General features: G+C 42.0%; 1 protein-coding gene across 1 annotated transcript in view; it reads right to left on the bottom strand.

Annotated features, from left to right (window-relative positions):
• Positions 1 to 8,738: 8,738 nt before the first annotated feature.
• GPRIN2 (G protein regulated inducer of neurite outgrowth 2) overlaps positions 8,739 to 26,060 on the bottom strand; it is an 80,454-nt gene continuing 63,132 nt past the window's right edge. Inside the window, exon 2 of the mRNA XM_075217003.1 lies at positions 8,739 to 12,576. Coding sequence (XP_075073104.1) covers positions 10,750 to 12,564 — 1,815 coding nt within the window. The 5' untranslated portion in view covers positions 12,565 to 12,576 and the 3' untranslated portion in view covers positions 8,739 to 10,749. The remainder of the gene's footprint in view (positions 12,577 to 26,060) is intronic.

The following is a 26,060-nucleotide window of genomic DNA, read 5'->3' on the forward strand; positions in this document are numbered from 1 at the left end:
AGGTGACACTCCTATCTTCTCACACTGAAAGCCACTGCAAAGCCATCAAATCAGACTTTCTGTCTTCACATTTTACACTTTAATAGCTCAATTTATCAAATAATTCATTTGATATAGCATATTTACACTACATTTATGGTTTATCCCTTATTCCCCATAATTATGTGATGGATTAACCCTTATAAATAACTGTAAGTTCTCTATATATACGACACTGTGCTATGTCATCACCCACCATTACCTCAATGACCTACACCTCCACAAGTCCTCCTTCCAGAGTTTTGTGTAACTGGCCACAACAAATATGGACGAGGGCATTAGGAATGTCAGTCCTGCTTTCATTGGGGCACAATACTATCCTATAACGGTTAGGAAGGATCTTACTCACTTCCAATAACTCCGGTTTGACAAGGGTGATTGCTCTTTCAAAATCCCATAGGTCTTTTGTTTTATGGCCATCAAAGCATATTGGCTGTAGGTGCTTGTGTAGCAAGCCTTAGGCTCGTCCCCCCTACCAACCACAGCCTTGCTGCCCTCCTCTACCACCCTCGCTTCTGGCACATCGGAGTGACATACCTCCCGGATGCCAGGATGCAGGGAAACCCAACTGGCCTTCCTGTTTAAGGCACCATACCCTGATGTGCCCCAGGTGCCCACGTTTATGGCACTATTGTCTGCCATTTCCCAGAGTGCAAGCTCAGGGCCTTGGATTGGTCTCCTGCTTGCTTTTCAACTTGGGAAATCTGCACACCTCCTTCCAGGTCAAATGGCTGCAGCTGCATCTGTGAATTCTGTCCTTATTACCCACAGTACAGTTTCCACTGTCTCAACCTCCTCCCTTTGGGTCCACCGATCCAGTAACTGTCACAGCTCCCAGCAAAGCTGAATGTGTCCGCATTTCTTCTGCGAACCTCCGGCTGTTCTTCTGGCCAAGGTATCTCCGAGTTGTTTGGGCACCAGGCTCGCATCACCTGTTTGGTATCCTCAAGTATCTGCTTCTTGAGCAATTGTACCGCCTGGTAGTTTAAACCATCTGCCCGGGTCAGTTCTCCACTTGGGGTCAAACAGCCTTCTATTCTTTGCCTTAACAAGTTCAATAAAAATAACTCCTCATCCTTGAGTCCTCCATCACTTGTTTCAATTTGATAGGAATCTGCTGGATAGAACACTTCCTCCAGGTGTAGTGCCAATTCGGAGGGTGTTGCAAACATGAACCCTCCGTCACTTAGCACTAATATACAGGGATGCTCCTGGTCCTCCAGGATCTGTGCTACATAAGTCCAAAATTTGTCAGCTTCCACTGCTGTGATCATCTGTATTTTCATTCTGACCTCATCATCGAGTAGGGACAGATCTCATTGGTGTAGTTTTTCCACAAGCTGTTTCCTGGAGTCGTCCTGGGTAGTCGCAATTTCCCTTGCACGGCATATTCCCTGGAGTTCAGCCAGTTTTAGGGAGCTGTAGCTGTACATGGTTCACGTTTCTTGTACTTCTCTGTTCGGCTTTCTCTGGGTGCTTTATAGCCGATTCTGTGCTATCTCTTCAAGACTCTTGGATTGCAACCGCTCGCGTCCCTGGCAGCCTTCCTGGTTCTTGCGACACTGGGCCGAGTGATCCCACTCCTTGCCCTTCATGGGATTTATCTCACTCAGGCAGGCGAGAATATATCCAAAATAAGGCTTTGTTATGACAGCACAACACCATAAGACATTCACAAGGTACAGGGTAAATGGTAGTGTACCAATCTCAGTAGTCTTCAGAGACGTAGCCTTCTGCAGTATTACTGCTACCGTTTTGTTAGACAGTTTTTATGTTGCCCAGCTCAGAATACTAGCCTACACAGACCATGTCCTGGTAAGGTTTCCTGTGGTGGCACTGCAATGCCGGGCCCAGAGACCTTTGTGCTAGTATTACATACACAAGGATCCTCCAAGATAGAATGAATCTATTCCAGTCCAGTTAGACCCTGTTTCATCACAGTCTTTAAAAATGTCCAGTCGTCTGTTCTTTGCTATGTTAGGTTTTCATTTGCATTGCGATCTGCTTGTTACTCAGATTGGCTATGCAGTCCAGGAGTGACTCCCTCTGAGTTCTGATTGTAAGGCTGCACTTTATAAACTGTCACTTGCAGAGGCGAAGCTAGCAAGCTGTGGACCCTGGGGCAGGGAACAGGGGAGGAGGGAACTGAGGCCCACAGCTCACTAACTCCCTGTGCAGCAGGCCTCATTATCTTCATGGGCACTGGTGTACTGCACCTGTGGCACCAATGGTAGTTCCCCCACTTCTCACCTGTCTTGCTGTCATTGCCATTGATAGTGTTACATGATAGCTTCCTCTATAAGTGTCCTGACCTTGCATCAAGCAGTTCCATATTCTGCATTGAGCAGTCTCCTGGTCCCTGATACATGTCTTTGCAATTTATTGTCTCCTGTTTTCTGATACCTGTGTTTTAAATTTATTGTCTTCTGGTTCTTAACACCTGGCTTTGAAGCTTATAGTCTGCTAGTTCCTGATATCTGGCTTTTTACAGCTGCAAGCTATTTATATAGCTCTACACAATATTCTCAGGCACGGAATATGGTAATTATCATTGCTCACTCTGAGGTACATTCATCATAAAGACTGTGTTATATACCTGCATTACCACAAATACTGTAATAGTCTTGCATTGTCACAGAACCTACAGTATGTTTTCACCTAACTTCTTTTGATTGCTGCAATATCCAATGTGCTTGTATTCAGACCATCATTATATATGGTGAACTGCCATAAGCTTCATATTGTTTTCACTATAATATCAACTCATAATCCTGTGTATGCCTAACATGCTATATATTTTAGACTCCAACAGCTTCTGTTTTCCAAACTACCCTTAATGGAAGGAAATCTTATATCTATTATAAAGATTTATCCTATAAATCTAATTCCAGTTTGAATGTCAGGTTTCGTGATCTGTTAATACTCGTGATCTATCAAAATTCTAAAACATTCTAAAACAAAGTACCAATGTCCAGGACATAGCCTGTCATAGCCCCTGTGGCTTTACTGATTGAGTGACACTATCCATTGGTTTTGTTTTATCATAAAACCCGTGCTTCAGTTGTCACTGAGATTAGTAAATAAAGCAAGAGTATCCTCAAGTGCAGGGCCAGGCTGGGCTGGGGGTCAGGGGGGCATCTGCCTCCCGGACTGGTCCCATAGAGGGCTAACCTTGGCCTTGATCACTAGGCCATCTGCATTTTTATTCCTTTGAAATATTCCTAATAGGCTGCTGAGTCGAGTCTTGCCCCCCTCGGGCTAAAATTTGCCAGCCCTCCCCTGCTGCAGTGGCTCATTATCATTTTGGCATTTTGTGCTAGAGCCGGGGGCCCAGAACAGTAGATAGACTTAGACTTAAAGTTGGTTCCCAGTATGACCTTAACAAGAGGAAAAGTGAGCTTAAACTTGAACAGATGTTCTGTTCTAGAAGATGCTATTTATTACAATTATACTTAATGAATGAGGCATGCTGAGTACAATAGTAATTGATCCCAAGTGGATATTAAACAATCAATGGTAATTAGTCATAAACAAATAAGAGAGGGCACCTGTGCATATCCCAGGGCCCACAATAGTTTAATTTGTCACTGGCATGCTCTACCATTTTCATCAAGTGAATGGAAATGTCATTAATTAAATGTTGAAATAAAATAGGTTGTTTGCTCTCTTTTTCTTTGTTTACCTTAGGGAAAGGCAAAATATAGTGTTTTTAGCAGATTATGTATTATATTGTTTGCTATAATTTACATTCAACCTGTTGTCACATGAGCCATTTAATAATATATGTTTTCCTTTCATAAAACTGCAGACACCAACATGGGCTGCTTATTATTACTATGTTTCTCTTCTCTGAGACAGAAAGCACAAAAGAATATGTTGTGACTAAAAAAAGGACTTTTTATTTGTACAAACAAAACTTGCTTAGCTGGAAGTGGTGTGTGAGTAATGTGAGGTGATGTGTGTGTCACAACTAGGAGACAATGCATGTTATTATCACACACAGTTCTGGAAAATAAACATGCTGAATGCTACAAAAAAGAGCAGAGTCATCTACAGAATTTGACTTAGGAAGGATTCTTATCATGTGTCCTCACATTCCTCGAGGTGACAAAAGGTCTTAAACAACTACAAAAAAACATCATTTGAAAAGCACATACCAGTTTTAGCACAGGTTCCATGATCAATAAAAAAATGAATCAGTTTCAGTGCTTTTGAAATGTTTATTGAAAGTCTGCCAAAATTTGTGGTCTATTTACCAAGATGTATTAAACTGTGCTTGAAGATTCTGATCAGCATTGTAGTATTTTAATAGTTATCGATAAATAACACAGATTTATTACTCACAATTAAAAAGAAGGTGACTTGCAGCAATAGTGAAGAATGGATAAAAACAGAACATTAAACAATATGTCAATAAATGCTGGATTTGTATTCTGCCAGAAAGTAGAGTACTATCAAATTGGAGGTACAGGCACAAGGAAAACATCAAAGAAAGCAGCGATACACTATATGGACAAAAGTATTTGGCCACACATGTTAATTATTAAATTGAAGTGTTTCAATTAGACCCATTGCCAGAGGTGTATAAGATCAAGCACCTATCCATATAGTCTCCATTTGCAAACATTTGTGATACAAAATAGGTAATTTTAAAGAGCTCAGTGACTTCAAGCCTGGTACTGTTATAGGATGCCACCTTTGCAATAAGAGGGTTCGTGAAATTTCATTCCTTCTGAATATTCCATGGTCAAATGTAAGTGATATTATTAGAAAGTGAAAGCATTTAGGAGCAACAGCAACTCAGCCATGAATCGGAAGACCACATAAAATCACAGAGCAGGGTAAATGACTGCTAAGGTGCATGGTGCATAAAAGTCACCAACGCTCTGCTGATTCCATAGCTGAAGAGTTCCAAACTTCCACTGGCATTAATGTAAGCACAAAAACTGTGCGATGGGAGCTTAATGGAATGGGTTCCCATGGCCGAGCAGCTGCATGGAAGCCTCACATTACCAAGACCAATGCCAAGCGTTGGATGGAGTGGTGTAAAGCACACCGGCACTGGACTGTGGAGCAGTGCAAACATGTTCTGTGGAGTGATGAATCACACTTCTCTGTTTAGCAGTCAGATGGGCGAGTCTGGGTTTGGCGGATGCCAGGAGAACATTGCCTACCTGACTGCATTATGCCAAATGTGAAGTTTAGTGGAGGATGGATAATGGTATGGGGCTGTTTTTCAGGGTTTGAGCTAGGCCCCTTATTTCCAGTGAAGAGCAATGTTAATGCTCCAGCATTTCAAGTTATTTTGGACAATGTTATATTTCCAATTTTGTGGCAACAGTTTGGAGAAGGCCCCTTTCTATTCCAACATTACTGTGCCCCAATGTACAAAGCAAGGACTACAAAGACATGGTTTGATGAGTTTGGTGTGTAAGAACTTGACTGGCCCGCACAGTGCCCTGACCTCAACACCATCAAATAGCTTTGGGATGAGCTGGAACAAAAATTGCGAGCCAGGCGATCTCGTCCAACATCAGCGCCTGACCTCCTAAATGTTCTACAGAATGAATGGGCACAAATTTCCACAGAAACACTCCAACATCTTGTGAAAAGCTTTCCAAGAAGAGTGGAAGCTGTTATTGCTGCAAAAGGTGGACCAGCTCCATATTAAAGTATATGTATTTGAATGCAATGTCATTACAGTCCCTGTTGGTGTAGTGGTCAAGCGTCCGAATACATATATACAAATAATGTAGATCAAATTAGAGGTTTTAGATCAGTAATATCATAGAGCATATGCCCTTTCAATTGTGCTTTATCAAGCAAATTTTGCACTTAGAGAGAGGAGGAAAGGCAGAGGTTAGGGACAGGCAAGCCTAGGCAAAGTAGAGGTGTACGGGTGTGTTCTCATAAATGTGACTGAGGTAGACCTGGACCAGACACATATACGCCTATCTTGTGGTGGTGCTTAAAGCTTCTGCAGTAGGTAGGGGTTTCAACCTTATTTAAGAGTTAGTGGGGAGTACCAAGGCGCATTTCCATGTGGCTACTGGACATTGCTGCTGCATGTTTACAGTTCTAGTGTTTTTCATTATGCATAGTATGTGTCTGTCTCTAAACAATGGGTGTTTTTAGTTATTTTGATTTTATTTTTGCACTACTTGTACCTGTCTCTTGTTTGCGCTTTGTTATTCATGTTGTATATCTGCTGTCCTCATCTTTTTATATTATTGTGTGATACACTTTACAAAATGTATTGGAATATAAGCATAATATATAATAGTATAAATATTTTGTGTACAAGAGTCCAGCACTCTTGTGAAATGCAATGTATCAAAGCCTGTGTAAAACTGAGCTACAGAATAGTGGACTCACATAAAGGGGTGACCAGAAACAACACAACTAGCATAACAAGCAGGCTTATCCATTTGAGATTTGTTTCCTATTTCAGCACCTTCTTACTCACTGCCTTTGTACTATATATCATATGGATTCAGCTGTTTGGATTGTATAGAGAAAAATATACTCCAAATGACTTAAACTTTGAACAAAGTAGCAGTGAAAAGTCAAAGTATATGGCACCGTAACATGATGTATGTATACATATAAGTATTAAATTTCAGGGACCAGTGCTTTGGAGCCTAATCATTGCAAAATCACCTTTTTTCATGTAACCTTTTCCCACAGTTCCCTGTTATCCTTGGAATTCCATGGCTTATGTCTCACAATCCCTCCACTGATTGGAAAACAAGAGCATTGACTTCAATTCCCCCCAGAATATTGTCACCTTAAATGTCAATCCGAGACAACCTCTGATGTCCCAGGGTCTCACAATTGCAGAAATTGATAGACTGTCTCCTCAGTATTATGAGTCTTGAGATGTGTGTGATAAGAAGAACGCTGCTCAGCTACCTTCCCATCGACCTTACAATTGTCTCATTGAATGTGTGCCAGGAACTGCAATGTCTTTCAGACATATTTATTTTCTCTCTAAACCAGAGAAAATAATTTCTCAATTAATTTTTAAAGAAAAATGCAGCCAAAGGATATCTATATAACTTCAATGTCTCCTGCTGGAGTAGCCTTAGTTTTGGTGGAACACTTGACTTATCCCCAAAAATGAGTAAGTGCAGATAATTTTAGGGCTTGCAAACTTCTATGAACATTGACGTTTCATTCCATTGGTTTATGATTTTAAAACAGCCGGTCATCCTAGGATCCATAAGTCTCAGTAACTAATGTTTAGTTTCTTTTGGTGGCCTTAATTGTTTACGGAAGACCTTAACTATTTTAATTTTTTTTTTTCTTATTTTTTTTAACTATTTGAATTTTTTATGCCACTTATGTTCAAAACACAATTCTTCTTGCTTGCATGGCAACCCAGATAAAGTGCTTTTTGATAAAGGAGTTTCATTTACTTCAAAGTTCTGAAGAAGCTTTTGGTTGTCACTGAGTATAAGCTTACAGTTATCTTCATTATTTTTTAACCACAGTCTAAGAAACAAACTGAACACACCAACTAATCTTTGTAACAATATCTTGATTCCATAAAGATACATCGGGTTTTTCCCTTGGCTCCAGGGCCGGATTAAGGGAATGGAGGCCCCTGGGCTAAGGGCGCCTCCATTCCCCGTGAGGCCCCCAATGTGAGCCACCCGCCGCCGCCGCCCCCCGTACCCCATGAGGGCCCCCCCCTAAGCGCTTACCTGTCACTGTAGTCCTCCGTCCCCGGCGCGCTGTAAGCTCCTTACTGAGGAGATCTCGCGAGAGTTCACTCGCGAGATCTCCTCAGTAAGCAGATTACTGAGCGCCGGGGACGGAGGACTACAGTGACAGTGCTCAGCAGCATTGATCGGGCTGGGGGGCGCCCCCGCCCCGATCAATGATGCTGCTGAGGACTTTGAAGGGCCCCCTGGATGCCCGAGGCCCCTGGGTTATAGCCCAGTTAGACCTCGGGTTAATCCGGCCCTGCTTGGCTCTTTTTAAATTCTGCCAGGAGATCCATTTCCTGGACACTCTAGTCCTTCACTTCACCGAAAGAGGGATGGAGAAAATGAGTATATGATGGGGAGAATTGTTTTTTCAAGAATGTTTCAAAGTTCAGTTCTTGAAAGACTGTCTCCAGGGATTTCTAATTACTGATCAGTGGCCAATCAGAGAAAGCACTGGGCTATTATAACAACAATACATTTAAATGTGTTTCTTCCTAATCCATGTAAAATATAGAATGAGGGCATTTATGAGAGTTTGTTTGTGGTTTAAATGTGGCTTTGTAGTGAAAATAAATAGTTAATTTGGGCAATATTCATATGGATTTAGTAAAAAAAACTTATATGACAGAGACTAGGAAATTATAGACTGCTATGGAAACAAAAGCACAAGTTAATTTATTAAGCTGCGAGAAGCAGACAACATTTGTTTCCCTGATCTTGTGACTATATATCAGAAAATCACAGTCACTTATGTCTGTATGCCTGTAGCAAAGAAGGTGCATGGCTAGTAATGTAATAAATATTCCATCCTTGCACATACAGACAAACATTATATTCCAAGGATGTTTATTTCATAATAAAAAGAAGGCAACACTGCAGAGCAAAATGCCTTAAATATGAGCATTTTATTTTAGATTTAATGAAAAAACATTTTTTATGAAAAAAAGTACATAAACAATTTTAAGTAAATTAATATAATATCCTAAGTAGTAACAATATCATGTTTGTATTATATAAGGCTAAATGCTGTACTTTTGTATTCATATAAACACTATTTTGATTAAATTAATCTATTAAGGTATAACAATATCACATCCTATAATGGGTCTTATACAATATAAACATGATTCTATTATAAGTTATGTTTGAAAAGACATCAAGCATAAATGTGCATGGGTTCTGTAAAAGGTCTTTACTTAACTCAAACCATTTTCAAATACCTTCCCTAGTCACTTTAAAGGTTTAAGCATCCCTCTGTGCCCGCATTCAATGTTAATCTTCTTAAAGCTAAGAGTGACTTAGCTTACTGCTAACATGGTCAATTTCACTCAGGACACATTGCTCTGCTCTTCTGATTTCCCTATTTATTTCAATGTCATACAGGTGAAATATTGACAGGTATGTATGTTTAAACGTGTAATATGCATCTATCTAAATTTATATATCCAACTTGCTGCAATTTAATAGGTAGAGAAATTCTGTAGCAGGTCAAGGTGTCTTAGAACCCAACCCAATGAAGTGCCAAGTCTTCATATGGTGTCTACATGCTAAGGTTTTGTGGCTACTATCTGTGAGCCAGCATTCAGATATTTGAGATTGTGGAAACTGGGAATTTGCAACATATACTGGAGTGGTGTTTTCAGAGATGGATCTTCTCCCAAAGCCTCCTTACACCCATGGCAGTTGCCTATTCTGTCTAACCCCTTTACCCCACTCTGGAGGTACAAAATAAAGCGTCTCTTTATTTGCACCTGAACTGATTGCTTTTTACCCTGAAGCCTACAGAGTGCTTACATTCTGACATGCTGTTACTGTGTCTGCAAATGGAATACCTGCAGCTCCCATGCAATATATGTTGAAGCAGGGCCGTCTTTCCCATTGGGCACGATGGGCAGGTGCCCGGGGGCCCAGGGGGAAAGGGGGCCATGGCAGTTCTGCTGTAAAAAAAATCCTGTAAAGAAAGAAAAAAACCCAAAAACTTACCTTTTGCAGTCACCTGAACGTTCAGGTGACGATCCAGCTCACTCCCTGGTCCTCTCTTCCGTGATGCGTTCGCAGTGAATGTCGGGCGTGATGACGTCATCACGCCCGACATTCACCGACATTCACTGCGAGCACAGCATGGAGGAGCACAGCGCCGAAGTACAGAAGAGGATTCAACGAATCAAGATTGAAAGGTAAGTATATATAATCCTTTTTTTTTTACTTATATATTTAGATATAGGGGCCCCGGTGCACTGCTGTGCCCGGGGGCCCATACTGTTGTTAAGGTGGCCCTGTGTTGAAGTACTGGCTGCCTTGCTAACCCTTCTCATTAAGTCACAGTTAGCTTGGAACAGAACATGAAACTCCGGTTTCCCTTGAATTCATACTAACTTTTAGTCACAAAATACAACATTTTCTGAATTCACATATGTGTTACAATCACATTATGCACTCAGATGGGCAAACAGTAACCTCTTGCTACATTTAAATGTTAAACATGTTTTGCAACTTTAAGTTGTGACAGCTGAGAAGCACACACAAATCAGATTAGATCTAACAACTTTGAAGACTGCCCTTATATGTTAGTTTGAAGTACATGTTCTTTATTGTGGTTATCTTTATTACACAACTTCACTTATAAAACTTAGTAATGTTGACGGATTTATGTGTTCTGCACATCTGATGACCAAAGTATATTTACCACCATTGTGTTTCTATATAAAGCATCCCTGGTATATCTGCCAGCACTACAAATAGTTTGAAAGATGAATGAGTGAAATTATAGACAAAGTTTGTTATGTTACGTTTTAAATAAGTGGCATTATATGAAAAAAGCATTGTTTTGATAGGATTAACATGGACGCCAGAAAGTGCTAATTTATACATAACATTTTACATTAGCATTTTTGGCATCAGCTGACCTATTTCAAGTAACAGAAAGTGGTGGTTTGTGTGGCTCTGAAAACATAGTGCAGGCTTTAAAAGTGGTGCCATTGCTTTATATTCTTCAGGGTCACTCAGATGTGGAGTCAGTGTGCACACAACAGTTAGATTGTCGCAGAGATTGCATGACAGTTCTGATTGACCTCCTCTTTTCTTTAGTTGTCTGCTCCGTTTCACCTGAAAGTTCAGAAGGCTGCACGTGCTGTTCTATCTGGATCTCTAAATGCTTCTGAATGGCTAAGCCAAGAACCTCAGGATCAACCGCAGCACCATATACCTCCCATGTCATTCCTTCATTATCCCACCTTACGTCGTGTACTGGTGACTGGGGAGATTGGAGGGTAAGAGCTAATCCAACCTCAGGAAACAAGTGAGAGTGATCTGTGGTCTGAGGACAAGGAGAGGTAGAGACTGCTTTGTTTTCCATGATAATTATAGTCTGCACTCCTGCATCCTTGGAATCGAGTGGGATTTTCTGTTCCTTGGATAAATAGTTCATAGATGTCATTGTCCAACTGTCTTTCATCTTTGCACCTGAATCTGGAATTTCCAAGTTATCTGGTGAAGTTTCTATGGTTTTAAGTAGTAGACCAGTGTTACCCTGTACTGAAGTATTTTTTTGCAAATGCAGTTGTCCAGTTGAGACATGAGGCTGTGGAAAGGCAAGTCGGCCACACTTTAAAAGCTTCTTCACATCCAGTCCAGTTTCACTAATAGATGACACTAATTTTGGAAAGAGAAATTTATCAGTTGGTGGCAACTGGGAGCAGAACTGTGGTGGAGTGTGCCCTGAAACTGGCTCACCAATTGAGTGCATCTGTCCAGATGATGAATGGACAGATGGTATGGGTAATGAATGACAATATGCAGCAATGGTGTCATCCACTTTCTTCATAGGTTCATGGCCCTTGCAACAAAGCTGGGAACAGCTATTGTGTATAATCATTGCTGGTGGCAAAAGCTTAGTGTCTGAGACATTATCGCAAGATATAACACCTGGTATTCTATAATGGGACTGGTTATACAAGTGTCCATTATTTGGGAAACCATTCCCAGAATTTCTTGGTCCCAATACTCCATGTTGATATGCTCCTGGCACTGCATAAACTGTGATGTTGTGCTGAATTGTACTGCTGTCCAAATGACACAAAGGAATACTCAGCTCTCTTACTGAAGATATGACATCAGTTAAGTTGTTTTGAACATTTGATGGAGAATGAACTATTACAGAGTCCTGTGTAACATTACTCAGACTACAAGCCCCGTCACTGCCAGACATAGATATAGTACTGGAGGAAGAGAGACTTGAATAAATGGCACTGTTTTTTTTGTTTCCAGTGACGAAATCCCTACTACCACAGAAGTAATCTGAATAACTCTTCTGGACTGTCACAGGTGTGTCCAATTTGTCCAAAATTTCAGCTTTACACAGTGATGTCTCACAGTGACCCACAAATGAAATATTTTCAGATACATTGCACCTGACAAAGTTCCTTGGCACTTCCTGTTGTGCTGCTCTGGCTAGGGAGGAATCAGCAGATCGATAGTGATTCCTATGCTGGATTTTCTCTTCTGCGTATTCTACAGAAAGATGATTGCAGTCTGATTTCACTCTACACAGATCAGGAACTGCATCCTGGGAAGGAGACCACTCCGAGCTATGTGAATGCTGAATGCTGTTCTCATTACACTTGGGCACACAGAGAATGCTATTAAGGCTTTTATGTATTTCTGGTTTTCTTTGTGGACTTCCAGGACCACTGCAGGGTAAAGTGGAAGAGTTTTTTGTCAGGAAATGGCAGCCAGAGTTAGTCTTTTCATGGCAAATTAAATGTAATGCTTCTTGGCAGGAAGGAGCAGAATGGTTATGGCTGCTGCTTGCCATGATATTCAGCACCTGCAGGAAAAAAACACAATTATTAAACGTATATAAGTTCAGAATCAGATACTTTCTATTGTATACTTTTAAAACAAACTTAGATTAAACCATAAGACATTATTTTGATGGAGACTATCACATCATAAAAATGGAGCCAGGTAGTAAAAATATGCAATGAAACCACGTTTTTGAAATATTTTTGAAAGAGAATAAATTGACGTGTTAAACAAGTTTGCAAAAATCAAAACTGAAGAGAGCATTCAAATATAAAAAAATCAATTTGACATTATACTGACATTATACTGCAAATGATGCACCTAGGAAGTGTGATGATTTGGGGTAAATGATAGCTTGCTCCCTCCCACACTTGAACAAACAATACTGGAATATATTCTCTATATGTAAGCCCTGTAATGACACAATAAAAATCCATGTTTATGTGGAGCCCAGGTGCAACCTTATTTACCAGTGTGCTCATCTCTGCCCAGTGTGCTCATCTCTGCTCTTGAATACATTAGCTTACCCTGTAATATGTCATCTGACATATTGGACAATGCCACGAGCAAAGCATGCACAGAGCTAATCACACTTAGTGAAACACCTCTAGTATGCCATAATACAGAATAAGCTTGTAATGTGCTTTTATGCGTGTGTTTACTGCACAACAGACACAATCTAAGTTCCAGAAAGGAGATAATGGTTAGAAAGAAAGGACCCTAAGGTAGAAAATGAGATGGGGGCTCCACATTTAGGACCCTACTTACTATAGAGTGGTGATGATAACTAAGATTTTAGATAGCTCAGAACAGACCCTTCCTCTCCTCCGAGGTCACCAAACCGCTAATCCTCTCTCTGATCATCTCCCGCCTGGATTACTGCAACCTCCTCATTACTGGAAACACCCGCACTGGTTTCGCTCCTCTTCAGTCCAAACTTAATGCTGCCCCCGGCTTATCTAGCTCTCCCGCCGGTCTTCATGTTCTTCCCCTCTCTGTGAAGCTGTTCACTGGCTCCCCCTCCACTTTAGAATCCTCTTCAAACTCCTCACCCTCACTTTTAAAGCCCTCTCTAATTCCACTGCTGCATATCTCTCCAACCTTATCTCCACTCATACTCCATCTCTCTCACGCTATATTACCTTTCTATACCTCTCCCCTCTTTCTTACTCCCTGTTCCTCTTCCTCAGTGTTCTAGTCTCTCGCCCTCTCTAGCCACTGTGTCTCCTGTCAGTCTCCCCCTCACCTTTAGATTGTAAGCTTCCTTGAGCAGGGCCCTTCTTCTTCGTGTCCTTCTCCTCTTGTTTTCCTTTGCCCTTAGCCCTCCGTCCCTTTTCTCCATCTTGTCACTTGACTCCTGCGCCCATCTTTCCTCTTTTCCCGTGCCTCCTCTTCTCCATCTCTGCCTTGATCTTATAAGTGTTGCCCACTCTACTGGACACAGGGTACAGGCTCATCCCTTTATTCAGTCCCCCACCTCTCTCCATCTCTTCCTATCTGTACATTGGAATTCACTTTTACCTCTTTGCCCTATGTATTTCTCTCTGCTAAATTGGTATTTGTTTATACATATTGCTCTTTATCTATATTTATTACACTTTGCTTACTGCACTTTGTTTTGTATTACCTTGTATGCCATGTTTTGTATGCCATGTATTGTCACCCTGTACTGTTACGCCAAGCTCTATGTACAGCGCTGCGGACCCTTTGTGGCACCTTACAAATAAAAGATAATAATAATAATAATAATAATAATAATAATTTTCTATTGCCAATTATCGCAGCGATAGAAAATGCTTATATCTCCGCAACTTACCAATAAAATGCTGCAGGGCCAGCCGAGTGATACTCAGCTCCCTGGGGAAACTGTCCTGCCTCTGATGAAATGCATCTGATGATGCGTTTGATTTGGCTTTTGGAGTATTGAATTCCCGGGGTTTGGCGCTCCTATCTGATATGACCGGAACAAGACACCATTGATTATCGGATTGCTTCCTGGGATTAAATCCTTTACTATCTCACCAGATGCCATAGCTGCTGCTAAAGAAGGATAAGTACTTTCCATGTGGAAGTGGTGCGATATTGCTATTGTTGTGCTGTGATTTGTTCCCATATTCTGGAGGGTTGTCCTTACACAGCTATCATTCCTTCAACAGATCAATAAAGAAGAGTATTTACATCCATAAATTCAATCCGTTTGGTGACTTATTGTCGAAGTCGTATAATTGGATGAACGAAAGTATATTGGTTAATATTGTTTTGCCGTGTGATTGCGATCAGTATGCCACGTAACACAGAGCATGGCGCGATCGCACGGTAAAATGCACACGCACTCTAACATTTAGTTATTTATATATTTCATATCTATATTGATTCCAATTCACAGTGATTTATGAGCAGCTAGTATTTAGTTTATTATTAGTTTATATATTATGATTATATGTACACTTCAGTGTTATTTAAGGTACAGGTTAAAAGAAAGGTGTCATGTCTGGTATCATATTAATTCCCTATTCATCAGCAGCTGTCCGGTTCATTTGGTGAAGAGATCGCACATTGCATACTCTAGTTATTGATGTTAGGGAATAAACCTTTAACATGATACCGACTATAAAATGCTAATGGACTAGTTGAAATAGGAGTCTTGGCAGGAAGATCGGAGCACATCCCCTGGAGAGATGACCCCCACCTTTGGATTCTTTAGTTTGAACTAGCCTATGACCTGCAGCACACTGGACCTTCCTTATACCTGGACCAATAGAAGCAAGCCACACCATGTGCCTTGGAAACACAATACAATCGCTTGGGCAATGCTTATTTGAAGACAATAGAATTACTTTAATAATTTGGGGGCTTGAAGGTGAGGCTACGTTATCGAAAGGTACGCAACGCAAACGGATTTCGGTTCCTCAACAAAGGGTGGATGGACGCGTCACATACGGGAAAGAACGCAATGTGTTCAAAACCTGTTGTTCACTCTGTGTTGCGAAACCGAATGTCCACAGTTGCGTAATATGAAGGAACGCTAACTGGAATCTAGGGACAAGAAAGAGAAATGTTTTCTTTTTATTGTCGTTTTACGTTTTAAAGTGTACTGCATTGCCTAGGGTATGTGTACTTCCTGCATTGTGTATGTGTACTTTTGGTAATATTGCTACGTGGTTAAACAATCGTTTTGATAGTTGTTATACATGCATAGTATAATCAATTGTTAAAGCCTCTAAAAAAAAAAAAAATTACCATTGTTTGGGAAATCTATTTTCTGTACAGAAAACAAAAGGATGTGTGTGTGTATGTAAATATAAGTACATAAAGACAAAAGTATACTGGTAACGGAATATAGGTTTTTGCACGTGCGCCCAATACTAATCACGATGTGTATTGATAACTAGTATCTTTGAGCGGTGCGATTCGACCGCATGGTAGGGCTGTGATTGAGTATTGGGAGAGCAGCGTGGAACTGTTGAAAATTGATAGCGCTTTGGTTCAGGTGTGTCTGACGGGCCATGGTAAAAAGAGGACCTGACAACAAAGGTGTCACGGGCACTAGGAGTCTTTACCCAGGGATCACCAGGTGATAAACTTACCAGAGTAGTATAGATGGTAATATGGTACTCTGGTAGCGGGGTGATCACGGAACAGGAGACAGCAGATGGTAGAGAATGCTCGTGGAAAGTCTATGACTAGCAGCATTGGTAATATACAGGTAGTAGTACACGAGGAACTGAATGGACAAAGGAAACGTGAGGGTAGTCAGTGGTCTGCGGTAGCAAGTTGTACCACTGCTATAGTGAGGAGGAATGTCCAGCAGCAACGAGGAGGTGATGAGAGTCAGCGGTCTGCGTTTAGCAAGTTGTACCGCTGTCTATGTGAAGGAATGGAATCCAGGTGGAGGTATCCGGGAAGTCAGTGGTCTGCGTTAGCAAGTTGTACCACTGCTATGTGAAAGGATACTAGAAACAGGTGACTCGGGAAACAGGGATCAGTGGTCTGCCACTAGCAAGTTGTACCACTGAATATATAAGTGAGGAGCACGGGGAGAGAAATGCAATACAGAGTATACACGGCACACTGAACTTGATCCCACGATGATATGCACAATATAGTAATGACTGAACAGCACTGCACAATAATACAAAGTCACAGGAACTATCCGGGCAAAAGGTAACACAGTCAAATGATGGCAATAGTCTCAGCGGATAGTAAACTCCAGGGGAGAACAACTCAGTCCAGCAAGATATGCAATACACCAGCACAGTCAATGAGAAGTATGCATACCGTGGTTTAGGAGCAGGCTGTCAGACAGGAGTGCAGAGGTACCTGAACGGCTGGAGGCCGGCAGGATCCGAAGTCCCAGGAGGGCAGAAGCGGTAATCAAGTAGGTGCAGCGCACAGGTAGGTAGACCAGCGGAGATGGGAACAAATACTCAGGAAGCAGTAGTATATAGGACTGGACACCTGGAGAACACTGAAGTGTAGAGATGGTCTAGACGAGGTGAAAGCAGCTAGGCGTTGATCCGATGCAGACAGGCGAGTTGACACAGGCAGGAACACTGTAGAAGCACGGAGAGCGGATCAGCTGGCTGCAGACACAAATAGAACTGAAGGGTAGCGGCAAGCAGGCCACTGCAGGTACACGGAGGCAGCGGATAGGAATCAGCAGGTGCAGTCTCGATGAAACACGGGAGAGTTGAGATGAGCTGGAACTGTTGAGCACGGGGACAGCGGATAGGAATCAGCTGGTGCAGTCTCAATGAAACACAGGAGAGTTGAAGTGAGCTGATAGCTGTAGTGCACGGAGGCAGCGGATAGGAATCAACTAATACAGTCACGATGAAACACAGGAGAGTTGAAGTGAGTTGATAACTGTAGTGCACGGAGGCAGCAGATAGGAATCAGCTAATACAGTCACGATGAAACACAGGAGAGTTGAAGTGAGTTGATAACTGTAGTGCACGGAGGCAGCGGATAGGAATCAGCTAATACAGTCACGATGAAACACAGGAGAGTTGAAGTGAGTTGATAACTGTAGTGCACGGAGGCAGCGGATAGGAATCAGCTAATACAGTCACCATGAAACACAGGAGAGTTGAAGTAAGTTGATAACTGTAGTGCACGGAGGCAGCGGATAGGAATCAGCTAATACAGTCACGATGAAACACAGGAGAGTTGAAGTGGTCTGGAAACCACAGGAATCAGCAGAGCTGAACACACGAGAAAACACAGGAACACCTTCAGAGGCTCATGGGAATGAGACTCCAAGATCAGGCAACGTGGTATGGAACTCAGGTGCTTTAAATAGGGAGTGTTGCCTGATCAGCCAATTAACTAAAAGGAACATGAACTGAAGGTTTGAAAGGGCTGCACATGCGCAGACCCTCAGGATGGTGGACAGCCACGGTTCCTAAATACACGGGAAGAAGCACTCACAGTCTGGTGAGTGACAAAAGGTTCTGTTCTCGGTGTGAACAGGATATAAAGAAACTTTTGTGCGAAGTAGTGTTTTGTTCTAACAAAGAGCAGGTGATAAAGAGACACCACAGAGTATACATGGCAAGTATACTCGAAGCAAAAATAACAGGTTTTCGCGGCATTCCGAATAGTAATCGCAAAGTTTACTGATAGTTAGTATCTGTAAGCGGTGCGATCAGACCGCATGGTTGATTTTGTGCAGCCATGATTGTGACTTGGGAGATGTGGGAGGAAATACGCTGCAACCACTGATATTCTTGATTGATATCGGTTGCTAACAGTGGTAAAGTACTCAAACTAGGAAAAGCAGGGTATTGCGAAGTTGGTACTTGTCTGATCCCAGTTGTGTTAGGTTGTTTCTCCAGTGAGCACGCTGACAATCGCGTGTTATTGTTTTGTGGTACTCAGTAGCGGGTGTTGAGGGGACATACCTGTTGAAATCATCCAGGGCCAAGAAGACATGGCCAATTGTGTGCTGCCTAATGAATGGCCGATTGGTTCGGCAAAGTATGTTATGCATAATAAATATGATGCGTATGCAACGGCAAACTGCGACAAATGGGTCAAGATGAAACGGGAGTGTGTGAAACCTTTCCCAAACATAGGTAGTTTTGACTTAGAGGTGTTAAATAATGTTAACGAGATAACGTACAGATGATTAAATCAACAAAAACAAGAATTGAGCATGATCACTATTTAAAAATTGTGGCAACCATAAGGGTACACGTGGCAAGGGAGCGCATGCTCAGCGGAAGTGAGCGTTGCAAAGCGTGGCGAACTGAGCGCATGCGCGCACTCGCCACCAAATGCAGTTAAAGTGGTAGGTACAGCCAATACCAAAAATGTTAAAAATGTAATGAGTATTTTGTATGGTGTCTTAAGTTATGATGAGAGTAATGTTTTAGAAGAAGAAAATGTACCCATCGTTATGTTAGCCCTTGCCCATGCCAGTAACATACAAGAAACAGTAAACAGACAAGGAAAGGGAACGGTTCCACCAGCAGGGGCAGCGGCTGAAATCGATGAGAATAATATAGAAATTAATAGAAAGGGGGACATTCATTATACTGCAACAGCAATTCCAACAACTAGTTCAGAATGTAGCGACTTGGTAAGTCTGCATCCTGTCCACACAACAGCAGTTTCCAATGTGAAAGCGGACAGAGATGGTGTAGTTCCCATAAAACATGTAGCAATGCATTTTCCATGGACTAGGACAGAACTGTTTACAATTATGTCTGATTTCCCTGATCCTAGAAAGGATTTGGCCAAGTGTCAGAAATTTATTAGACATTTAGGTAATGCACATGAGTCTACTAATAAAGATTGGCGAGTGGTGTTTAGAGCCTGTCTTCCTCTCGATACTGATATACAAAAGTTCATTAGGGATTGTAGGTTGGAGAAGGATAAATCCTTAACCGAGGATGACAATCAGTATAATATTGGACGCATAATCACACAGTTGGCTATATATTTCCCAGTGACAGTGGAATGGGGAATAATATTCACTATCAAACAAAAAAGTAGTGAGATTACAACTGACTATTTTTCTAGGGCTCTAGCGGCCATGATTAAGTACACAGGGATACCAGATATAAGTGAAAATCCACATCATAGGGAGGTAGCTGTTGCAGTACTAATGGACGGCCTCTGGGAGGATCTAAGGCCCTGGATACAAACCTATTTTCCTAATTGGAGAGGTCTCACGGTAAATGAAATTAGAGAGCATGCTGTAGAACATGATAAAAATATATGTAAAAAGGAAAAAGCGCAGAGTGATAGGCTAATGATGGTGGGTATCCAGGCTTTAGGAAAATTACATTCACAACCTCAGAATTATAAAAACCACTATAAGGGACGAAAGAAACAGAAATCTTTGAAGTTTTTTAACTGCCTTAAAAAGGGAAAGTTGAGGAAAGATTGCAAAGAAAATCTTAGAGCAAACGCTAGGAAATTAGGACCAGGCAAGGCAAATTATAATCAATGGTGAGTATCAGTGTGCAGATTTAGAAAGAAGTTTGTTTAAAAGTAATACTTTGTAAATTTTGCTTGTTTGTTATATGTTGTCATTTTTGCATTCCTGATAGTTGGTCAATGGTAATGAATGAAAATGTTTGTTTTGTTTGCTGTCTTAAGATAACTATCTTGTTTTTCTTTTCACAGATAAGAGTAGATGAAAGGAATATAGACTTAGTGCTCTCTCTCCCCTTCTTCCTCCCTTCCAGTCGGGGTCCCTCAGGGCTCTGTCCTTGGACCCTTACTATTCTCACTATACACCTCTTCTCTGGGTGCACTCATCAGCTCCTTCGGCCTCAAGTACCACCTTTATGCTGATGACACTCAACTCTACCTTTCCTCTCCTGATCTCTCTCTCTCCCTTCTTTCCAGGGTATCCGCATGCCTCTCTGCCATCCCCTCCTGGATGTCCTCTAGATTTCTTAAACTCAATCTTACTAAAACTGAACTCATTGTCTTTCCTCCCTCTCGTACCTCCTTCCCCTCTGACCTCTCCATCACTGTTGACAACTCATCTATCTCCCCTGTTCCCCAACTCCGCTGCCTAGGTGTCATTCTCGACTCCTCTCTCTCCTTTGCCCCTCACATTCACTCTCTCGCCAAATCCTGCCGTTTCCAGCTTCGCAACATTGCCCGCATTCGGCCCTTCCTCTCCCAGGATGCCACCAAATCTCTCGTCCACTCTCTGATTATCTCCCGCTTGGACTAATGCAACCTTCTCCATATCGGCCTCCCCCTCTCTCATCTCGCTCCCCTTAGATCTGTACTTAACGCCGCTGCTAGGCTTATTTTCCTCTCTCGCCGTTCCACCTCTGTATCCCCACTCTACCAAGCCCTTCACTGGCTCCCCTTCCCCTACAGAATCCCTTTCAAGCTCCTCACTCTGACTTACAAGGCCCTCGCCAACTCCACTGCTCCCTACATCTCTAGCCTTATCTCTATTCACACTCCCTCCCGCTCACTGCGATCGTCCAACGATCGTCGCCTCTCTTCCCCTCTGATTACCTCCTCTCACGCACGTATCCAAGACTTCTCCCGCGCCGCTCCCCTCCATTGGAACAAGCTCCCCCGCTCCATCAGAACTTCCCCTAATCTGTCCTCTTTCAAACGAACATTAAAAACCCACCTTTTCCTTAAAGCCTTCCAGTCTCATGCCTAAACTCCCACCGGTCGGCTACCTCTCTTTCTCATCCCTTCTTCCCTTCTCCCCCTTCCTCCCGTCTCTTCGTCTCATCCATGTGTCTGTCTGTCTTCCCCTCCTTTAGATTGTTCGCTCCTTTGAGCAGGGCTCTCCTACCTTCTGTTTCCATCACTTTTAACTGCGCTCTCCAGCTACTCAGCTCACCTCCTCTCAGTCCCTCTGCCCTCTGTCTCCTCTCGCTTCTCTCCGCTCCCCTCAGTGACTCTCAACCTGTCATCCGTGCCCACTCTCTTTGGCCATAGTTACCTGCCTGTACTCACTTTTCCCCTCCCTCCCTCTCTTTCATGCTGTGCCTGAGCCCCCAGAGTTATAGTGCTTACTGTTACTTGTACTGTGCTGTTTCACCTTGTACTGTGCCATTGTTTGTCCTTGTACAGTGCTACGGATACTTTGTGGTGCCCTATAAATAAAAATTTAATAATAATAATAATAATAATAATAATAATAATAGAGAAATAGAAAAATTACTCTTGGAAGACAAATTAACAATGGATCATTGGAACACTCTTTGTTTTAGGCTGCAGTGACTCATGATAATTTGTTTGGCTGAGAATCATTATCCAAATACTTTGCTCCAAAATATCATTTTATGTATTTCAGATAAGTATGAGTCACTAAGAGTTAATTTTTCATTTCTCTATCATAAGTCAGGAAGTCCGTTGCAAAGGTATATAGTTATGGTGATACCGAGTTCTTAATGAACAAATGACAGACGACACTGGATTGCACGGTCGATGTAAGACCCCCTAGTCAAGTATTGGGAGGGAACATAGTTTAGCGAATAGCTAAGGGGATTAGTGGAATGAATACAGCTATTTCCCCAGAGTGTCCAATCCAGCTGTCATGTTTGCTGTAAAATCTCCCTTTCTGCATGTCTATTTGTTTTTAAACCCTTGTATTCAAATATTTGTATTTCTGTTATTCGTTACTCTTCTATTTTCTCATTCTTTACATCTATGCTAGTATCTCTCTCTCTTCTCTTGTATAGAGATACAAAAAAGACGTAGTCACGGTGTTAGGAACCCCTCCAGCCGGCACAACACAACCCGGAGTCTACTCTGCCAGTCAGGTGTTCACTGGAGCCCCTGATGGTGGGGACAGACTGGGCTGCAGACTGACAGAGGGTCGTGAAGTGTGTACCGGCCGGGGAGAACCCAGGCAAGCGGAGTGGAATCCAAGCAGAGGTCAGGGGCCGGCAGCAGACAACGGTACCAATAAACAAGCTGATGTAAGGGGTCACGAGCAGGCAGGGAGGTCGGTATTCAAGCCAGAGGTCAGGGTCACCAGGTTCACAAGCAAAGTCCAATTCCAAGCCAAGAGTCATACACGGGTAAACAACAGCACGTCTAATAGACAGGAACAGGGCAGAGAGCAGGCTAGCAGACTGGATACAGAACTTTAACCGGCAGTGAGGCTGCAGACCTCACTGCCTTAAATACCAGTACCAGCCTATCAGAGCCTGGCACTGAGATCACATGGACCGGGGTTCAGAATACTAAAATTACTTAATTAGCCCACAGGCTTTCTTATCCCTGCGCACGCGCCCGGCTGTCCCCAGCCGCCGGGACGCGGCGCTACTGCTGTTGGCGTCCGACCGTTGCCTTAGCAACGGCCCGGTAGATCCAGGAAATGACATCCCGGTCGTCATAGCGACTCCTGCAGGAAGGAGGTGAGAGTCGCGGCGGTGCCCGCGCCCGCCGCAACTGCTAACACACGGTTTCAGTAATGGGGCTAAGACATGTTTGACATAAGACGAACTCAGGGATATACGCACTAAACTGACATGAGTTATAGAAACAGTTAGGGGTTTGGTGTTATGTGTATAGAAGCTGCTATTGTTAAGCAGAAAGTTTTTTTGTTGTGGAAATATGATTCATGTTTTTTTTCAGATTGCATATCTGCTTTTTGCCTCCTGTACAAAGTGTGCCTTTATATTTATGCACAAAGGGTGGAGAGATCGCTAGAGGTTAGGCATACAGATATGCATCTCTGTGTAAAACATTGGAGTAGGATCTTTACCATAAGATACGAAATAATGTGAAACCCTAGAAAATTTAGAATTTTCGTGTTTTATATTTTTTCACTGTTAGACAGACATGTACTGGATACTGTTATATTTTGAAGAAAGTGTTATAGAGATAGACCCCTGTACCCTTCTCACTTAGTCAAGTAGCTGAATATGGGGTACTGAAAATGGCATGTGAGTTGGCAGAGGGAAAATCGATTGATATACATTGGTCTTCAGCATTTTTCTAGTCTAGGGGGCGACGTTGAGTTGACTGAAAAAAATATTTTATAGCAATACCAGCACATGAGTAGGACACTACATAGAGGACTTTATACAGTGACACAGTTACCAACTGAAGTAGCTGCTAGTAAAGTCCACACTTACACACACGACCATACATGGCTGTCACACCAGGGCAAACATAGCTGTCAAATAGACAGCAGGGTTTTATGTGACAGCTGAGAAATTTATGTTTTGTTTTGTTTTTTTCATTGTATTGTTTCGAAATATAAACAAACACACACACACACACACACACACACACACACACATGCACACGCACACATACACATATTAGTTAATATATGAAGAATTGGGTTACCTGAAGAATTTCTCCAGGTGAAACAAATCCACGTCATCCAATTACCACCTTGCAGGATCCTCAAGTATACACTGGTGTTCCAATGAAATATGTCTGGGTAAAGGTGTATTGAAATGTGTCTAATGTATTACTGTGTCATACTCAAAGCTTTTGTTATTCAATGTGATAGCCCTAGAGTTATAATAGGTGATAGGGGTATTCATGTTATTGATAATAAATGTATAATGTATGAGTAGTGGTAACAAATCATATACTTTTGATTAGCCACAAACCAGTGTGAACATAAAGTAACGGTACTAGTTAGAACGAATTGAATAGAATGAGAGTTGGAACTTGATTGAAGTGGCTGATAGCTCATTTCATTCTCTTCTCAGGACGGTCAATTCTTTTGATTATTGACAGGTGACAGAGGCTGGTTCAGGTAATGATATTGAGGAGTTGGGGATGAAGGAGAAGTTAGTAGCACAATCGGTCCAGCCAATTACTCTATTCAATTCAGGGGTAAAGGAAAATTTGGAAACCTTGGAGCTTGGAGAAAGTGTGAGGGGCTATTGTCTGAGTAGTATTACGTCCGTAAGTACGGTGACCCCAGAGTTGAAGAGAGGTACATCCAGTGATGCCAGTCCAGTAATATCCGGACTTGAGCAGGCATCCTTGAGAATGATTATCATTTTTGGGTGGGTAAGGTTTTAGACCAAACAAAGTCCTGGGCGTGCTCTCACGTGCCTCAGTGATTATATCAAGTAGGACTAGTTCTCTTTCCACTAAATATTCCTGAGGTATCCGAATTATGGGTGGGAGGTCACTAGGGGAAAAGTACGACACCTGTGCTACTAACTTCTCCTTCATCCCCAACTCCTCAATATCATTACCTGAACCAGCCTCTGTCACCTGTCAATAATCAAAAGAATTGACCATCCTGAGAAGAGAATGAAACGAGAGAAACACTGAACAGGAAAACTACAACTTCATGCTGGACAACTGTCTTAGCTTTGGCTCAGGTGCCACTAACTGCATTTGAGGCCTTCCAGAACAGATTCATGAGTGCCCTTGGACCCTTCTCTGAGTGTTGGCTCCTCTGCAGTGGGTGAAATGGGTACCAGTGTCTCTGCTACTCTTGGTGCTAGTAGCTTACACTTGGTACGTGTCTGTCAAATAACCTGAGCCTAAAAACTTACTGTTCCTTAGTCTGGAGTCTCCCAATATTTGGCAAGCCGACCACTGTTTCACGTACAAAGAAACCTGAGTATTGGGGGACTGGGAAGAAGGAGCAGACAATAGCCCGCCCACAAGTGTTGATGAAAAGAACTGATGACATTATTAAAGTGTATATACTAATGCAAGCTGAAGGAGATTGTATATGACATTATTAATAGACATAGGATGATGCTATTGATGAACATGAAGTGTTTAAATGTATTCTGAGCTTAAAGACATGCGTTAAACGGATGAACCTGTTAAACTTGAAGAACTGTAGTAGAGTATTCTGTATAACTGATACATGTTCTATTGTACTCTGTACCCTTCCAATTAATGTATTACATGTTTTATTGTACCCGTGAACGGCATACAAAAGGTTATCTCCAAGCTCCAGAAGTATACGGTCTATAGTAAAAGAAGAAATCGTTTTGAGGATTAAGACTCTCTCTTATGATAACTTGTTTAGAGCTACAAACAGCGTGGTCATACACCAAAGGGAGGCTTACATTACAGAGCAATGAAACGTGGTACTGAGATCCTGCATATAACATCTTTAAGGTGATAGTTTATTATACTATCAAAGGGTGGAACTGTCGTATAATTGTATGAACGAAAGTATATTGGTTAATATTGTTTTGCCGTGCGATTGCGATCAGTATGCCACGTAACACAGTGCATGGCGCGATCGCATGGTAAAATGCGCACACACGCACACGCACTCTAACATTTAGTTATTTATATATTTCATATCTAGATTGATTCCAATCCACAGTGATTTATGAGCAGATAGTATTTAGTTTATTATTAGTTTATATATTATGATTATATGTACACTTCAGTGTTATTTAAGGTTCAGGTTAAAAGAAAGGTGTCATGTCTGGTATCATATTAATTCCCTATTCCTCAGCAGCTGTCCGGTTCATTCGGTGAAGAGATCGCACATTGCATACTCTAGTTATTGATGTTAGAGAATAAACCTTTAACATGATACCGACTATAAAATGCTAA

The sequence above is a fragment of the Mixophyes fleayi genome, chromosome 6 (assembly GCF_038048845.1).
Source record: "Mixophyes fleayi isolate aMixFle1 chromosome 6, aMixFle1.hap1, whole genome shotgun sequence".
Lineage (NCBI taxonomy): Eukaryota > Metazoa > Chordata > Amphibia > Anura > Limnodynastidae > Mixophyes > Mixophyes fleayi.